Raw genomic sequence first — 17,615 nt, forward strand, 5'->3', positions numbered from 1 at the left:
ATTAGTTTGAGCCATGATATGTAATCAGGAAAACTGCAGTTTGTGCAGTAGCTTCTGGGCCCTGTTCCTCTGAGTTCTTGAGTTTCTGGGCACTTTTTCCCTGGGACTGCATTTCTAAGAAGCAGAGGGTGCCTGCTGCTGGCAGGTAAGGCTAAGGCAAGGGCAGCTCTAGCAGCTTCTTACAAACTCTGCCAGCTGCCCTTGATCCTTGTCAGGATGCTTGTCGCCTTTATTCTAGATGATTCCTGATTAAGGAGGCTCATTACAGACCTAGATGATGGGACAGAGTGCACCCTCAACAGGTCTGCAGATGTCACAAAATTGGGAATAGTGGCTGATAACACCAGAGGGCTGTGGTGCCATTCAGAGGGACCTGAAAGGCAGAGAAATGAGCTGACAGGAATTCAGCAGGGGACTGGAGCAGATGCTCTCCAGAGGTCCCTTCCAACTTCAGCCATTCGGTGATATCCTGGTTCTGTGAGCAGATACATTAACAGCCTCACTTCTATAGGTATTTCAGAAGACATTTACAAAGACAGTATTTTCATCTCCAAAAAAAAAAAAAAAAGCAAAAAAAAAGCCTCGCCCTATCACATTTCCCCTGCTACATACCTGAACTGAGAGGAAATTTGAATACTTCTTTTATTCTAGTAGTAAGTGGAGCTTGTTTTTCAGTTGCCCACTTGTTAAACACCACCCCACCCTCTAGCTCCTGGAATGCTGCTGTGCTGCCAGATAACATCAGAGCTCCTGTTTCAAGAAGACAAAGCCCGGGGCAGAGTCCTTCTGCCATCCGGTAGCTGCTCTGGCCTGTCACACAGGACTCCAGCATGCCATTTCTCAGCAGGCCTCCCCAGGCCAGGCACGGTCACATAACTGAACGCTACAGAAGCGATGCTTTTAGCTTCCACGTGTATAGGGGAGCTTGCACTCCTTTGCAGAGACTTCTCCTCCTGAAGTTACTACAGCGCAGTTTATAGGCAGACCTGTGGCAAGCTTCTTGTCATACAAGTCATGAAGAAAAACTGTAAGCTGAGCAAGAATAAAAATGCAAAGAAGCATAAAGCAAAAACCAGAAAAACAACAACAGTAAATGGAAGAGTCAAAGTGCTGAACTCATTAGCTGATTTGTTTCTCAGTGCTCTGTCTCTGACTTAACTAAGAATTTCAGCGTTTCCTTAGGACCAATTTCTAGCCCTGCTGAGAAGAGACTGAAATGAACTCTGATACCCCAAGAGTGCCAGGATGAGAAAGTAAGTACCTATACTAACTACTTCATTTCTAGAAAATAATATAACAAGATTTTCTACTGCGTTCAGCAAACACCCAGTGATGAGTACAGCAGTTTCCTACACTGATAGCATCTGGAGATCAGTTTACTCTAACTTAGCAGGAAAAGAAATTATTTACTGAACATAAAGCTAATGTTCAGGAGCTGAAATCCCCACTGACTGCAGCAGTTGTGCAAATGGGGCCAGAGAAGGAAATACACACACAAAAAAAACAACCTGCACAGAACTGTGGCTTTGTTTTTGTCCATGTATTGAAGAAGCACAGCAACAAGTAAACTGGGCCAGGAGAGTGGCTGCTGTACCTTAACTCTGCATCCAGATGCTCCTCATTCTCAGGAAGCAGCTCCATCCAGAAAATCCATCAGTTCAACTAAGTGTGGGCAATACCATTATGGTTTTGCCTCATATTGTTTCAGCAAGACATTTTGGGCTTAATTTGAGAATTTTTTTAAAAATATTAAAACTACACGTTGCAAGAATGTAAGTTCTTTCTCAAGGGAGATGTGGATGCTTTCAGAAGGATTCCTGAAGATCTGTTTAAGAGAAACACTTCTAAAAGTCTGACAAAACACAAGTCAAAACATGCAAATTCTTTCAAGCTGCCTATCCAATTGCACTGTTACTGCACTGTACTACTCCGTTTTAACGTGAATCATTAAGGTTTTCAGCTTCCTACTTTCATCTTAAGGAAATACCAGGACCCCATCCTTTCCTCAGCGAATGGGCTAGCAAACAGCTCCCCCACAAAATCACTTCGCACAAAAACAAATACATGCAGTTACTGATTCACCAACGCCTGCAGCTATTTGTCTCTCCAAGCAGAGCACATGGCTATGAAGAGAAAGTACTTGTGTGTAGAACCAGACAGAAAACACGAACAGCCAGCAAGCCCCAGTGCTGTGTAAGAAAGCCACCCTCAGGCTGGCTTCCAGCTGCCAGTTATTGCACCCTCTCCTGTGTGAGCTCTGCCACGTTATGGACTCAGCTTTACTCAACCAACTCACTAACCCCGCACAAAGCTCTTCACCCATTACTGCAGCACTTTGGTGTGACAGAACCCCCACACACATTGCCAGGGGTATCGATACCATGTACGCTGACTTGGATCGTTTACTAACCATCCCATCAGTCATGTCAGCACTTAAGTGTCTCTCAAAAAAATACTTCTGGCACTGTGCAATCCAGAGGAATTCCTAGAATCAGCGTGACCAAGTCCTGAGGGAAACAATCTGCACATATTGCAACTGCCTGTTCCCAGATGGCCACTTAAGGCTCCCTGGAGTGTCACACACTTCCCAGTGCCACTCCTCAGCCTGGCAGGAGAGACAAATGGAGCAAAGGTGAGACCAAGTCACTCTCCCCAGCTCAGCTCACACCAGTTTTAGCAGAACTGTGCCTGTTCCACCAGATTTTTGTTTTGCATGCACTGCCTTGACATTTTGACTTTACTAAATGTTGCAAAACACTGGCTGAAAGATGGGGCAAATATTCTCATTTACCATGTAAAGCTTAGTTCACCAGCTAAACTTGACAAACCTTCTCACAGTTGGGTACACGCTGAAGACTGTACAGAGTTATTAAGAAGTAGGTGCTCCTGAACAGCTCTCAGTATAGATGATCCCTATAAGATGTGGCAGAAAGGGTGGATAGCCTTCTATTTGCACTGAAATATACTCAAATACTGTTTGAGTACAGTTGTAAAGAACAGAAGTACAACAGGATAACTCTATGAGATCGTACAGAAAAGACCTAAGTGAAAATAATACACCATGTATCAGTCATTCAGACCAAACCAAGTACACGTTTTCCTGTAAATTATCACCATCCTATTGCATGACAAGGCGTTAGTTAATGGTGCATAAATTTCCCCAACAACAGGTTTTTCCACGGTAAATTCACTCATTTAAACGTAGTTATTACGGAACTCTTACACTGCTCCGCACAGCTCCTCAGACCCAAACCACAAACGCTACCACAAAAGCCTTTGTAAATTCTGTCATTCTCTGGAAGAAGAGATTATTTTTTCCTTCACTATGAGAGAACATGATGAACAATGAGAGTAAAGAATTACCCCATGTGCAAGAGGCGACATCCTCGTGGAACAACGAGAATGGCTCCTGGTTTCCGAGATATCCGAAATATCCAAGGCAGGAGAGAACAGTATCTTAAAAGAAATATCCACAACTCTATATTCCCAAGAATAGCTGATGGATTAACTATAAAACGTCCGATTCAGACATAAACCAGTGAGGTGTTAAAAACTTGCATCAGATGACTTGCTTTCAAGCACTTTTGCAAAGGTAAAGGTTAGACATGTGAGCATCTGACTCAACAGCTGCATATATTTGAACAATTACTGTCACGTTAAAATCCCTTATTGACTGAAGATACCACAGAATTCTTAGCCCAGCTGAGGAGCAGCCATGTGCAGCATGCTGCCCGGGGGCTGAACCACAAAGAAAAGGGAGAAGCCTTTGTTAGGGAAGGAGAGGATGCCAAAAGACTTTGTGAGTTCTATGAAACGAATGGCCAACTCGTGGCTTCTGAAGTGGAGGGTGGAGGAGTTACTGCCACCGATACAGACCTTAACAGAACTGTGTGGGAGCAACAGCAACCAGTAACGATGTTTAGCAGTGATCCATGTCTTACAGAACGAGATGATTTTTGGTGTTCCTGGTTTGGTGATCTTAAGCCTACCCGTAGCAAGAGTCAATCAATGAAAACGATTTTAAAGAAAGGAACCCCAAGCAATAAAGGAACAAGAAATATAGATGGAAAAGTTAGGCATGGCAAAGTTTTTCTGAGGTGCATGAGAACTGCTCTTTTATGATTATTTTCAGCAGCCTTTTCTGCTCCAACCTACTGGACACAATCCTTTCATTGCATTTAGATTTCCTTTCTTGTGTTTCTTCATAATATTAGAAACAATTTTATAAGCATTGAACAATAATGGAAAAAGGGAAAACTAATTAAGAAGACCAAAAGACTGTCTGAAGCCCACCTACCTGCAAGCTTACAGCCCAGAAAGCCAACTTTATCTTGATCTGCATCAACAGCAGTGTGGCCAGCAGGGTGAGGGAGGTGATTCTCCCCCCCTGCTCTGCTCTTGTGAGGCCCCACCTGGAGCCCTGCATTCAGCTCTGGGGCCCCCAGAACAAGAAAGACATGGATCAGCTGGAGCAAGTCCAGAGTACAGCCACAAAGATGATAAAGGGGCTGGAGCACCTCTCCTAAAAAGAACTGAGGGAGTTGGGGTTTTTCATCCTGGAGAAGAGAAGGCTCCAGGGAGACCTTATGGTGTCCTTCTAATATCAAAAGGGGGCCTACAGGAAAGCTGGGGAAAGATTCTTTGTCAGGGGTATAATGATAGCACAAGGAGTAATGGCTTTAAAAAAAAAAAGGGTAGATTGACATTAGACATTCGGAATAAATTCTTCACTCAGAGGGTGGTGAGGCACTGGCACAGGTTGCCCACAGAAGCTGTGGATGCCCCATCCCTGGAGGTATTCAAGGCCAGGCTGGATGGGGCTTTGGGCAACCTGATCTGGTGGGAGGTGTCCCTGCCCATGGCAGGGGGTGGAAATAGATGATCTTTAAGGTCCCTTCCAACACAAACCATTCTATAATGGTAACAGACACTTCAAAAATTCAAGAGCCTTGGTTTTTAATCTCTACTGTACTCAGTGGAGTGAAGCAGATGTGCCTCCACAGACCAATTCACTGTCCTAAATTAGGAGCCAGCTACTGCTTAAAATTAGGCAGAACACCCTGCTGAGAACTGCCATAAAAAAGAGCTACTGAGTGGATACCCATTTAACATGCTCCCCCCCCCCCCCCAAAAAAAAAAAAAAAAAAAAAACCTTCTGCAATATTTCAGGCAAAGGTTCTAAAGATACAGCAATACACTGAACATCAGGAATGAATAGCACCTGCTACTCAAGCAACTGCACTTAAATGTTGACTTCTTTTCTTGACAATTTGTATTCCACTGGTCTGTGGAGTTCACCATCAATACCTGAAACAACAGATGCATTAGAGACGCATCTAGCTGCCTCTAATTACCACATGGTGCAAAGGACCTTTGTGCTTGAAGTGTAGATTTTACATTTTCTTTGTGGTGCCAAGTAACACTTCTCACTTACACCAGATCAAAAGCAGTTTTTACCCACAATCTATTATTAAATGTTGAGAGGCTTTTTATGTGTTACTTTCTTTTATTTATTTCTCTTCTGGAGATCTCAAAACCCTTATTTTAATTTCACAGCACTACTGTACTTACCTAGGTCAATAAGTATTGCATGTTGCTGGGAAGTTAGCTGTTTGAGGAGTTCTTTATAAGGTGTGTCCTTTGGTTGTTGTTTATTTGGAAAATGATGTTTAAGATGGTATTGCTCTGCTAGAAACTTCCAGATCTCCCCACGGTGGTGACGTGGTACTCCTGAGAGAAGAAGGTCATTAATACAGTAAATTCCCACTCATTCTGAGGGTTCAGCTACAGTTGAACTAACAGGGTTCAGGAACTGAAGATCTGTATCTTGTATCTAGATATGCAAGCAGATCCATATCTGCCAGATATCTGCTGCCTCCAGTAGACCATAGAAGCAGATCAAACTAGTGTGCTTGTACTTCCTTCACCAATAAAAGGCACCAGCAACGTACCAGGACAGATTTAAGGTGGAAACAGGGTGAGCTTGCCTAAGTCTAAGGTTAGCAGTTGCATTCAGTCTAAAAAGTACTAGAGGAGGCAGCAAAAACTGTAATGCTGGTCTCTGAAAAACTATATGCTTATCATCCATTTTCCACATTAAAATATATGATAAAGCTCTGCACTAGAAGTAATTGACATTTTCCCCAAATACAGCACTGACATTGCTGTTGGGAGTAAATTTCAGGAAGCTAGGATGCATATGTACCTGAAGTATTAACAAGTACAAATGAGACGTGGTCTAGAGACTACAACAACAGCCATGCAATCAGGAAGCAAGTATTTAATCTCCAGTTTTGCTATGGGCTTGCTGAATGACTGGTGCAAGTAAAAATGTATTAAAACCAAATTTCTTTCTCTGTATCAAGGGATGAAGCTACTTAACTCTTTCACATACGTAACAGTAACCTTTATCTGCATCTAAATGCAGAGCTCTGAAAGGAACAGAAAGGTTATTATTACATGAATACTTTATTCAGCACAAGATTGGCACTATTATACCATCTACACAAGAACTCAATATCCTATTCTTTGGGAAAGTATTCTGCCTAATCCATGATATACTGGAACAAGGTATTACAGTTTGAAGTAGCCTATGGCTTTAAGTTTTTCAGTAATACTTATTTTTTCTAGACTACTGTAACTCAGAAACAACTACTTTCACATGAAATGCTAGTATATCTGTATGGCATTTGAATCCAAACCACAAGTATATTTAGAGTGTGTGTCTGTAAATTACTTTAGGGAGCTTAACCCTGATTACTGAAAGTCTCCAACATGAAGCAGTGAGGGAAAGTGCCTCTTCAGATATCCATATAAAGTCTTGTTAACCTCAGTGAGGTTGAATGTCACACATAGGGTAGAATTGGCTTAAGAGAGCACATCTACAGATGCAAAATTACAAGTGAATTAAAGTTCCCTTAAGAGGAATAGTTCCCTATTGAGTTAATCTCTGGATGCTGCATTGTACATGTAAGCGAAATATGCATTATACTTAACAGCTACTACAGTGTATGTTATGGGTCAATACTACATACTTACTATCCTAATTTAAGCCCCATGCCTACTGAATCTTGTATTTCTTGCTCATTTGCCTTGCTTACTCAAGTCATTTTTAACAGTTTTGGTCTAAACTAGAACTTGCTCAGTTGAATTTAAATGCATTTTTCATTTCTGCATTTATATGAAATTTGACATCACTCTAACCACTTGGTTTTACCGCAGTTAGGCTCTACAGAGATGTTTGTAGCATTAAGATCTTAAGATTCTGCTGGTTTGTATCTGTTTATTAGTAGCAATTCATTAAGCAGGGATTTATTTATTTATTTATTTAGCATCACTTCAAGTTAAAGTGCTAGTTTGAACACCAACACAGGCCAGCATCACTGGACTATCAACCAAAATCAATTTTTTCTCATGTTCACGTACTGACTGGCCTTTATCTATATGAAAGGAAGGACAGCTGTAGTAATGAATTTTCTGTACTCTCCAGAGATTCGTGCTTAGGATATTTGTTAGAATATTTATCAGAAATCTAGAGCTACCCAGTCATTAGAAATGGACAATTTGTTGCAACTTGCTCGGATAACAATATATAGGTAGGTTCAGTATTTACAACATTAAACAGCATCTGCTAGCAGTGAATTCTTAATACTTCCTTTACACATTGAAAAACTTTGTATAGAACTATAGAAAGCTCCTTGGAGAAGCTGTCTACAACATCAGCAACATACAGCACTGAGCATACAGTGCATTTCCAAGGAAGACTGTAAGTGGTGTCTGGAGGCACATGCTTTGCTCATCTCAGAAAAAAAAAAAAAAAAAAAAAAAAAAGCAGAGATAGCAATGTATAGTGTTTGTATGTACATGTAGTAGCCAGGCTGGCACAGAATTTCCAGAATTTCCAGTGCACACAGCTTCTTCAGTTCTTTATACGGTCATGTCTTTGGATTACCCAGACTTATTTCTTTAATTACAACTTTGTTTATAAAATTGGGTTGCAACTGTTATGATACACAGAGGTACTATACACCTTTCCTGTAAGCAGAGTTTATGTTTAAAAAAAGAGAACTCCAAGTATTTTAACCCCATTAATACAACTGCAGCTATTGCTGAAAGGGAAAGTTACATGCATACAAATAACTGTGAAGATACCAAACATTGTTACTCATGTAGTCAGCAAGGTGAGAAACAGCTCCAGCAAGAACCTGGCTGTAAGGAATAGTTAAAGAGTCACCCTATTCCTTTTCAATTTACGCACACTTCAACAACTCAAAATACCAAACAGTGCTTACCTTGCCCAACAGCAGAGTGTATTTTTTCCACATCAAATTTAATCTTTGACCTTCCAGGTGTACTCAACATTTTTTCCCAAATCAGAGTCACCTCTTTTAAGCATGGTGTGATTTCTTCATAGTCAAGTTTCAGACGTCTGTTCTGCAAATTGTTTTCCGAAGCTGGGAAATGATATCATGAATGCACCAGTTAATATTGTTTAATATTTGCAAAATGGGTTAATTTAACTTAGAACTTCATCATGCAAACAGTTATCCTGCAAGCCACCAAAAACTGAAGCCAATTAATTCTGAAACATTAAGGGTAAAAATTGCTGTGATTGTGGTGTGGGTTTTTGTTGGTGGTGATGTGGGTGTTTTTGTTTTGTTTTGTTTTTGTTTATTTTGTTACATGCAGTTACATACATTAACAGTGTTTGGCCTATTAAATGAAGCTCCTTACTGCTAGGCAACTCTTAAATCTAAAGAAACATGAGAGACAATGGCTCAAAAATAAAAGCCAAGATTTTCTTATCATGATATTTCCAGTTCCAAACTCTTAGAAAAATTAGTGCACAAGGCTTGCACCACAAAAAAAAAAAAAAAAAAAAAAGTAGCATCTACTTATGACACTTTATAGTCCACATAAAAAGGAAAATTCAAGTGTAGAAAACTTCAAAACTCTGAACACAAATAGAATGTAGAACAATATGCAGGCTCTCTTGAAGTCGCCAATGAAGAAATCAGAACAAGGGTCAGCATGTAACTCAGGCTTAAATATGGCCTTTTAGATCACCACAGCTTGTTAAGCAGGGATGCATTGTATTTTTGTGCTCTTCTCAGATTCTGAGTTACAAGAATATTGCACTGTATTAAATAATCCTTCAAACGCTGAAGGAAAGGATCAAAGAACGGTTGCAAAAAGTAAAATAAATTCTGTATCTGCACATGAATTCTGAAGTTTGGAACCGGAGTAAAAATTTCAAAGGAACTAGTGGCAAAATATTTAAGTTTCGTTTCTGTTTTGTTTGTTTGTTTTCACAGATAAAGTGTGAAAGTGTATCTGGAACAAATGGTTTATTAGTGGCATTCCTGTAAACTAAAGACCTTTTGGAACACGGAATGAATTTGTGCAGGTCACAAGACCAAAAAAACAGAAGAGATTTTTCAGCTTTTTCTGGAAAAAAAAAGATACTGCATTGAAGAGATGGAAGGGTGTCAGACATCTATTCCTAAAAGGGAGGAAATGCTGAAAGAATACACTATAAGGAAACCTAGACAAAACTACAAAGAGAGTGGAGTAAAGAGACTCTGACTAGTCAATGGAGAATCTAAGAGTGGGTGTCCCCTTCTATTTATTTATTTATTTATTTATTTATTTATTTATTTTTATTTAACTGGACTGTAATGTTGCTGTAGACTCAACACATACAGTCCCAGCACAAGAGTTCTGGGATATGGGCAGCAGCTCTCTGCCTGCACAGCCAGCAGGGCACAGGTTCAAGAATAAGAAAGGATGGAAAAGAATCTGTAAGTATAAAACAAAAACAAAAAAAAAATACTGCTTTTCAATAATGGCCATTGAGCAAATTGCAAATTGAAAGATTTGGAACCATGTTTATCGAAGACTATATCAAAAAGCAACCATGCTTTTTAATAACGTTGCTGTGACACATTCACCATACCTCATTGTTGTGAGGATGCATTACTGTAATGCTAACAAGAAATTGCCATTTTGAGGACATTCTGCCATACAACATAAGCCTATTGCTACTTTGAAAATTCACAATACAAATTCACCAAAATCACACTCCTATTTGGTACAGCATTGAGAAAAATCGATGTTAAAAGGATGTTATTTTGTTAGTTTAATTCTTCGATGCTTGTACGTTCAATTCTTCAATGTTTCTATGTTGCTTATATAAATTTAGTAAAATTATTTTTCCTTGAAGTTTTTCCCTTCCACTGCCTGCCTGAAGTAGAAATGACTGTTTGGAAAACAGTTAAGTATCACCTGAAATTTACAAGGGCCATAACCAGAACAATGTGATTACAAGCACTGAAAGGTGCCTTATAGCTGTGTGCCCACACTGAAAGTGATTGTGTATCCAGACCATACAGTGAAGTCAATACGTTCACATTTGCTTTAGGTAAAATGCAACATATTTATGTATTAGAATATTAAAAAGTATTACACACAGGTATGAAGATAACTTAAAAATGGCATTTAACACGTGAAAACAAACTCAGAGAAAGCTTTCCATTTTTTGTATTTTGCAAACATGTTTTGTGGCGCTTGGCAACTGACAGCTTGATCCAGCTTTCTCGTATCATGTGCAGAAATGTGACAGAGTGACACACAAGGACTGATGACAGAATATGCCTTTATTAAAAAGCTTATTTAGATACTGGCCACACCTAATTCCCTTAAGCCTTATCAGTAAAAATGTAACTGTACATTTAATTTTAATACTTTGTTTAGTACTAAATAGCAGTACTCAGAGTTCTTACTGCATGTGAAATTCTTACTTTTTCTTTCCAGAGACAAAAGCATCAGAACAGGTGGCATGATATTGCAAAACTGTACTCACTGCTGCATAAAGATAACTAGTAATAGGATTAGAGGGAATGGCTTCAAGTTGTACCAGGGGAGGTTTATGTTGGAAATTAGGAGACATCTCTCCTCACAAAGAGCAGTTGGGCATTGGAATGGGTTGCCCAAGAAGGTGGTGGAGTCACCGTCCCTGGGGGTGTTCAAGGGAAGGTTGGATGTGGTGCTTAGGGACATGGTTCAGTGGGTGACATTGGTGGTAGGGGGATGGTTGGGCCAGATGATCTTGGAGGGCTTTTCCAACCTTAATGATTCTATGATCCTATGGTTTTACAGGTACTGTCTCACTGGTTGAGTTGTAGCAGCAGCTACCTAGGACAACTTCTTTATTCCAAAATAAAAAATATAAATCACTGCTGTCAGTACCTCTTTCTCCAGATGCTTTTCATGGCACCTAGCATTGTATATTTGTTTCCCGTGGCCAGGTTTTGTTGTACTAGCAATTTTGTATAAAACGTATTAGATTTTTTTGGGAATGTGCCTGCCACCTCTGGGACTCAGGAAATTCAGGTATCAGGTATTCTTCAGATATGAGGGCCCAAATAGAGCTACACTACCAGCAGCAAATAGCTTGCAGGCAGGGTAAGTGCTGTGGGGAACCATATCCAATGTCCAAGAGAAGTGTTTTCTCCTACACCCAGAAGTCTCAGCCCAAGTTTAAAAAAGGATTTCACATTTGGTATACTGAACTTTTCACACTTCTGGGTCCTTACTCGACACAGCTGTTCTTCATGGAAGACAATCCTTCCCCAAGTTTACACAAAGGCAAATAAGAATGGCCATTTTTATGCCAGGTACCCCACACCCAGGCGGCTACTCCCTTCCTGAACATCTGAAACCAGCCAGATAAACATTTCTGTCCTCCTAAGTCATATCCTCAAAAGAACACCTCTCACGGACAGTCACTTGCAGCTGCCACAATAAAATCGATGTTCTTAATGACCTGTATTTTGACTTTACAAGTCAAAACAACCACCATGACAGACTTGTAGGAAGCATTTGGCCACAGAAAAATTGTGTTAAGAACCACTGCAACTTCAAGTTTCTTATCTTCCTTCTCATCATACTTCTGACAGGTCTAAGTCATTGCTACCTCATATAAAGCTCGTTTGCACAGTGCATGTACTACCACAGGCACCCATGGGCTGAAGTCCTCAGGCAGTGCCTTAAGAACTTCAACTCCCAAACTGGCTAAGCAGAACACTGCAGTGATCAATGCTTACACAAAGGCCTATGAATACAAATGTAGAAAACAAGTTCACGATAGTGATTGTGCTACATTCCTTATTATCACTTCTAGACAGCAGACTAAAACACTTCCAGCCACTGTAAACTAAAAGAATATTAATTAAGATGAAGTAAATGAATTATAAGGTTAAGTACTTCAAATAAATAAATTGTAAATCATTACCTACCATAATGAGAGCTGAGGGAGATGCTACCAAACTGATTTACCTGTATGTCCCTAATACATTTCATTAAGGTTTGGTCCAATCCACTGCCAAGGCCACAGAGCAAATCAAGACCTGAACTTGTACCGCAGCAGTGTGTAACAAAGAGCTTCACCAACCTTGTAATTTCTGGTTTTCTTTCTCCATTCTGAGAAGCAGTATCTGCTGAATAATGGCTTTCTTCCACAACTCACGAAGCTCACGGGGTGTCCGTTTCCTTTCTTCATTCACAGGACCAAAGGGGCCATCTTCACACACTGGTTCCAATGGCGATCTGGGTGGAAGTTCTCCCAGTTCAGAGTAATCTTTGAAAGAGAGAAACTGTTGTGAACTACTTAGACTTCATGAATAGGTGAACAAAGGGACAATTTTCAAAGATTACATATATATATATATATATATATATAAATATATGTATATATATATACACACACACACACACGCACATACACACTCAGAAACACACACACACACACAGGAGGCAGCAATACCAAGCAAGATTTCCCAGGTGACAATTTCAAGCAGATTTACATTTTTTTTCTGAATAAGAATCATATGGGCCAAAGCCTGGACATTAATTTTTTAAAAACTTTGTGTCATATGCCAACACCACCACTTACTAATTGCAGCTTTACAAGACAGAAATAAAAGGGAAAAGGCAAGTCTGAAAACCTGCAGATATACAAACTACTGTTGAAAACAGCTATGATTCAAATAGGATATAAAATCAAATATAGCACCCACTTAATTTAAAAAATAATCTCTAAACTCTGCTTGAAAAAGAAAGCACACACCCTTAGCTACACACACACAACACCAACTAAGGCCATACAATGGGCTAAATTACCTTTTCTTAAAGTAAACATTCAGAAAGGGAGATAAACACTTAAGACACCTTTGTTCTCACTTCTAATTTTTAACCACATCACAACCTTCTGCACTTTTTCTTTTGGCTTCAATTGGTCTACCACAAAATGCATCTTTTTGACAGGAATACAAGGTAGTACTAAAAAGACTGATATCACTACAAAAGAAAGAGATCCTTAAATATATCTCATACAAATTGAGATTTTTTTTCTTCTTAGGGAAAGGGTAAACAACAATGTTTTTAATCAAGTCCTCAATGTAAAAAGCCCAAGTACTTATACTTTGCTTTCTTAATGCCTGATGTAGTATCACTTAATTCTATCATTGTTTTATATAGCTTTTCTGAAGGCTCAGTAGTCTTTGATATATTTAGAAGAAAAATTACTTAATTTACCACCTTTAAAATGAATTATCACACAAAACCACCCCTCTCTTTCTACTGAACTCCAAATAGAAAGTCATCACAACAGCACTTCTCCCTTAGCCAAAGGGAATGGCTGAGGAACATCTCCCTGAAGAGAAGTTGACCAATTACACACACAAGAAAATGCTTTAAGATGAGTGTAACTAGAACTATTCCCCACTCTCCCCACTCACTTGTCCCAAAGACATGTCTATCCACGCATGCTCCTGGAGAAGAAGCATTCCTGAAACAATCATTCTGCATGGTAGCTCAGTGGTCCATTTCTTTATCACTGGCTAGCACAGCGATAAGTATTTCAAACCAAACATACACACACAAATTATCACATCTCTTCAACCTAACAAAACAGAAGGGCTTTTATCCCTTTAAATTCTGCTCAGAAAGCTACCATATGTTGACTCACACGGTTCATATGCAGCTATTCTTTTCTTGTTTGTTTGAAGGCACTCACACAACTGAGCTGACGGCTAAATATGAATGGAAATGTTCACAGCTGTTGGCTTCTGCTTTTCTATGCTTTGCCTCTGTCTGTTTTTTCCTCTTGAAGAGTTGAAGAGGAATAGGGTGGGTCCAAATACCACCTGCTTCCTTATACAACATTTATTTGTGCGTTACCACACACGTACTAAACTCAAGTACTAAAATATAAAAAATATATAAAAAATAAATGTACCTCTTTGGCTACCAGGCACAATTTAAAAATATATATCCAAAGTCTGAGTTTATAGAAGTGTGGATACCCAGACTTTGGGCATCTACAGCATTTCATAGAACAATGAGCTTCATGGGATGGTGAACTAAGCAAAAGACAAATATTTGACTCTTTAAAGGCAACCACCACGTGTCACAAAGAAGTAGGAAGCACTGACACGTATGCATTCAGAAATACAGCTGAGTATTATCAACACAATCAAGAAATTACATCAGATCCTTCAAAATAAACTGGGAAACATTCATTTCACTTTTTCTTTACAGGTAAATGAAAAGATGTCCTTAGGCAAAGACTTGCAACTGTAAAAGAGCTTTAGGTAAATGTCATCAGGTATAGAAGTCACCTGATAATTCTCAAATTGCATTGAAAATCAAAGGAAAATTATTTGTATTTGTTGCTTTTGTGATGGTATAGCGTGTACATTGATGTTCTGTAAATTTTATGTAGAATGACTGCAATGACTGCATATAGTAGGTTTCATCACTTTTCAATTTATATTAAATAATATTATAAGAGAAAGGCTCTTAATACTAGCTGAACTGGTTTCATTTGCATTAATAGATAGGGAACTTGGAGGAAAAAAACACACTTTCCATCTTTAAAGAAAGCCTTTCATTTTCTTTAAGACAGCACTGCATACAAATAGTAACATTGCCTTAAGAAAAAGGAATTCCCCAAAATGGTCAACAAACATTAGTGTAAAAAGTAAGAGTGATATAGATAGGAACATCCTTATCCACTACACTGTCTGTAACCTTTCACTTGGTACATTCTCAGAGCATCCAGTAAGATGCATGTACATCTTGGGGGGAACAAATCTCTTCCCACCCTACTCATCCTCTCAGTGGTTTATGGATCTCAGTGTCAGACATGTAATCTGGTCTTGTATGTGTGTATATACATGTAATGTGTTAGAAATTATCAAACTATCTACAGAGACAGCTTATGGATACCCACTTATGGAAAACAAAACAAAACAAAAAACAGGCTGTGAAAACACATGCAAGGAAATGAATTACATACATCCACACATTGTTTTCCTAAAGCAAGAATGACCCTAACATTCTCCTGTTAACATATACCTTCTACTTTCTCAGTGCAAATTTTGTGAATTGTTCTCCAAGGACCAACTTAATGAAAGATCACCTTCTAATTTATTGGAGAATTTCTAGTCCTCCAGTGATCAACCTTACTGTAGCAAGGCTTGTAACCACTGCAGAGCATTAACCACTCAGGAGCATGGTCCTGCTTCCATTTAAGATGGAAAATTCTTGTCTGTTACCAAGTAACCTTTAGTGAAGACACTAAGAGAAATTTAGCTCACAGAAGTTAAGGCTATAAAACAAAAAATAAGACAACAGAAAGAAATTATAAAATTCTATAGGCTGAACAATTATCATTATCAACCCTACCTCTAATTCCTCTGTGGAAGAGTCCTAGGCTTGGTTTTGCCTTCCAAATGGCAGCTCCTTTTCTATCTTTTCTTCCTTTCTTCTTATCACTTGTGGACATTTAACAGAAAGTCCAAAGTCCACTCTGATAAAGACCAACACATTCACAACCTGCCTTCCCTCCCATCACCATCCTGGCATGTGCCAGGATGTATAGAAACCAAAATGAACCAGTTTAACTGCTCAGGTGGCTTGTTCAGTTTGCAGAGTTGCGTCAGCTGTTTGGCTGGCAAAGGCAGGGAGGTGGAATAGGCAGGTAAGCCCTCAAAGCAAAGTATAAAATAACGCACGTTTGGTAAGTCAACACTAATCCACATCCACAAACATATAACAGAGCCATCGGCAGATATGCCATCCAGCTTTCATATATAAAAGAGACCAGAGAAGAAATACTGTAACAAGAAACTGAACATTTCATTGTTACGCACAAAAGATCCAGAGGACAGCAGAGAAAGCAAAGATGAGCAGTAGAGCAACTGAACTGAACATAACAAAGAGCGCACATTCCACCGAATCAAACTGCCATGTGTTAAAACCCAAGTCATTGCCACTGCAGCTTTCAAAACTTGCATTAGATTAGTTGGTGCACTTAAGGACACTAAGTGTGTCAGCATACACAGGAAGACTGCTTCCCTGTTCAACTGCCAACATGGTAGGCTCTTGCTGACCCCTAGTCCACGTTTGACTTGTACTTCTTTCAAATATATTGCACCGCTCACTGCAGCTCCATATAAAATCCTGCCTCCATACATGCTATTTCTACAGGCCTAGCATACTTCAGCAATTCAGGTTCAGGACTGGGCAAGTTGATTTGAAAACTATTATTGTATCTTATCACCATACAGATTATTTCCCATAGGAAGTCCATATTACTTTTCTGCACCATGCACCTCTTTAAGTCTGTGGGTCCAAACTGAGTATTCCTTGACACAGTGTGTACTTCACTGGGAAAGCCACAAACAGTCCTGTGCTGGTAAGAACTTGCTGCAAGGTAAAGAGCTACAGGTGAAACTGCTCCTGGAAATGTACAAATGAACTAGTGCATCCACACTTACCTCACAAGTACTACTCTGATGCTCCCACCTCTCACCCAAGAAAGAACAAGCTAAGACCAGGCCAATAGTAAGAATGAACTGAGAAGGCATTTGTACAGCAAATCCACTTATTTGTACCCAACTCTTTGGCTTCGTGTTGCAGTGCTTCAGTCCTAAGATGCAGAGTGACCCTACGCTCCAAAAGGATCAACAGATGTATTGCACAAAATTGTCTTGTGCATACATTATACACAAAACAAAGTAGGCAAGATTATAGGAAAGTATCACGGTATGTTTGTTGCTGGACCACGTAAGGAAAGTTTGTAAATGAAAAGCTAGTGGATGACTGCAGCAGTCATTCAAAGGGCCAATATTTCATTACTTGGGTAGAGACATAAACAGGAAATTCCATCAGCTCCAGAAGGAGCTACAATGAACACAAATTCATGTCCTCTTCTATAGGAGGACATTAAAGTATTCCAACAGCGAATTATCAGAACGCTGCCTTAAGCCTTATTTTTATGAAAGTTAATTTGTAATTGACTAACTTTACTTGATCAATAGTTTCTTATTCAACCAGTCTCAGTACTAAACAAGGCTTTGCAAAAACAAGAAAAAAACGAAACCCACTAAGAGAAACCACACAGTCAAAAACAATAGAAGTGACAAACCCACCTAAAAGCCCAAATTTTCAAAACATTCTTTCACAAGTGCTTAGCCTAACCAACTTCAAATATCAAAAACAAGACTACAAGATTCATTTTTGAATAGAAGTTGCAACCCTTCATGTAGAAA

General features: G+C 39.3%; 1 protein-coding gene across 15 annotated transcripts in view; it reads right to left on the reverse strand.

Moving 5' to 3' along the window:
- The window catches only part of TBC1D1 (TBC1 domain family member 1), a 111,579-nt gene that overhangs the window by 13,180 nt on the left and 80,784 nt on the right, over positions 1 to 17,615 (reverse strand). For 14 of the 15 annotated variants that reach the window (XM_072037705.1, XM_027457245.3, XM_038177933.2 and 11 more), the window contains 3 exons: positions 12,452 to 12,637; positions 8,292 to 8,453; positions 5,572 to 5,730 (listed from right to left, as the gene is read on the reverse strand). In XM_072037705.1, coding sequence (XP_071893806.1) covers positions 5,572 to 5,730; positions 8,292 to 8,453; positions 12,452 to 12,637 — 507 coding nt within the window. Of the gene's footprint in view, positions 1 to 5,571; positions 5,731 to 8,291; positions 8,454 to 12,451; positions 12,638 to 15,747; positions 15,880 to 17,615 lie in introns of those variants that run through there. The other variant, XM_013108624.4, reaches the window with a different exon arrangement.

This window comes from Anas platyrhynchos, chromosome 4 (assembly GCF_047663525.1).
Source record: "Anas platyrhynchos isolate ZD024472 breed Pekin duck chromosome 4, IASCAAS_PekinDuck_T2T, whole genome shotgun sequence".
Classification (NCBI taxonomy): Eukaryota; Metazoa; Chordata; class Aves; order Anseriformes; family Anatidae; genus Anas; species Anas platyrhynchos.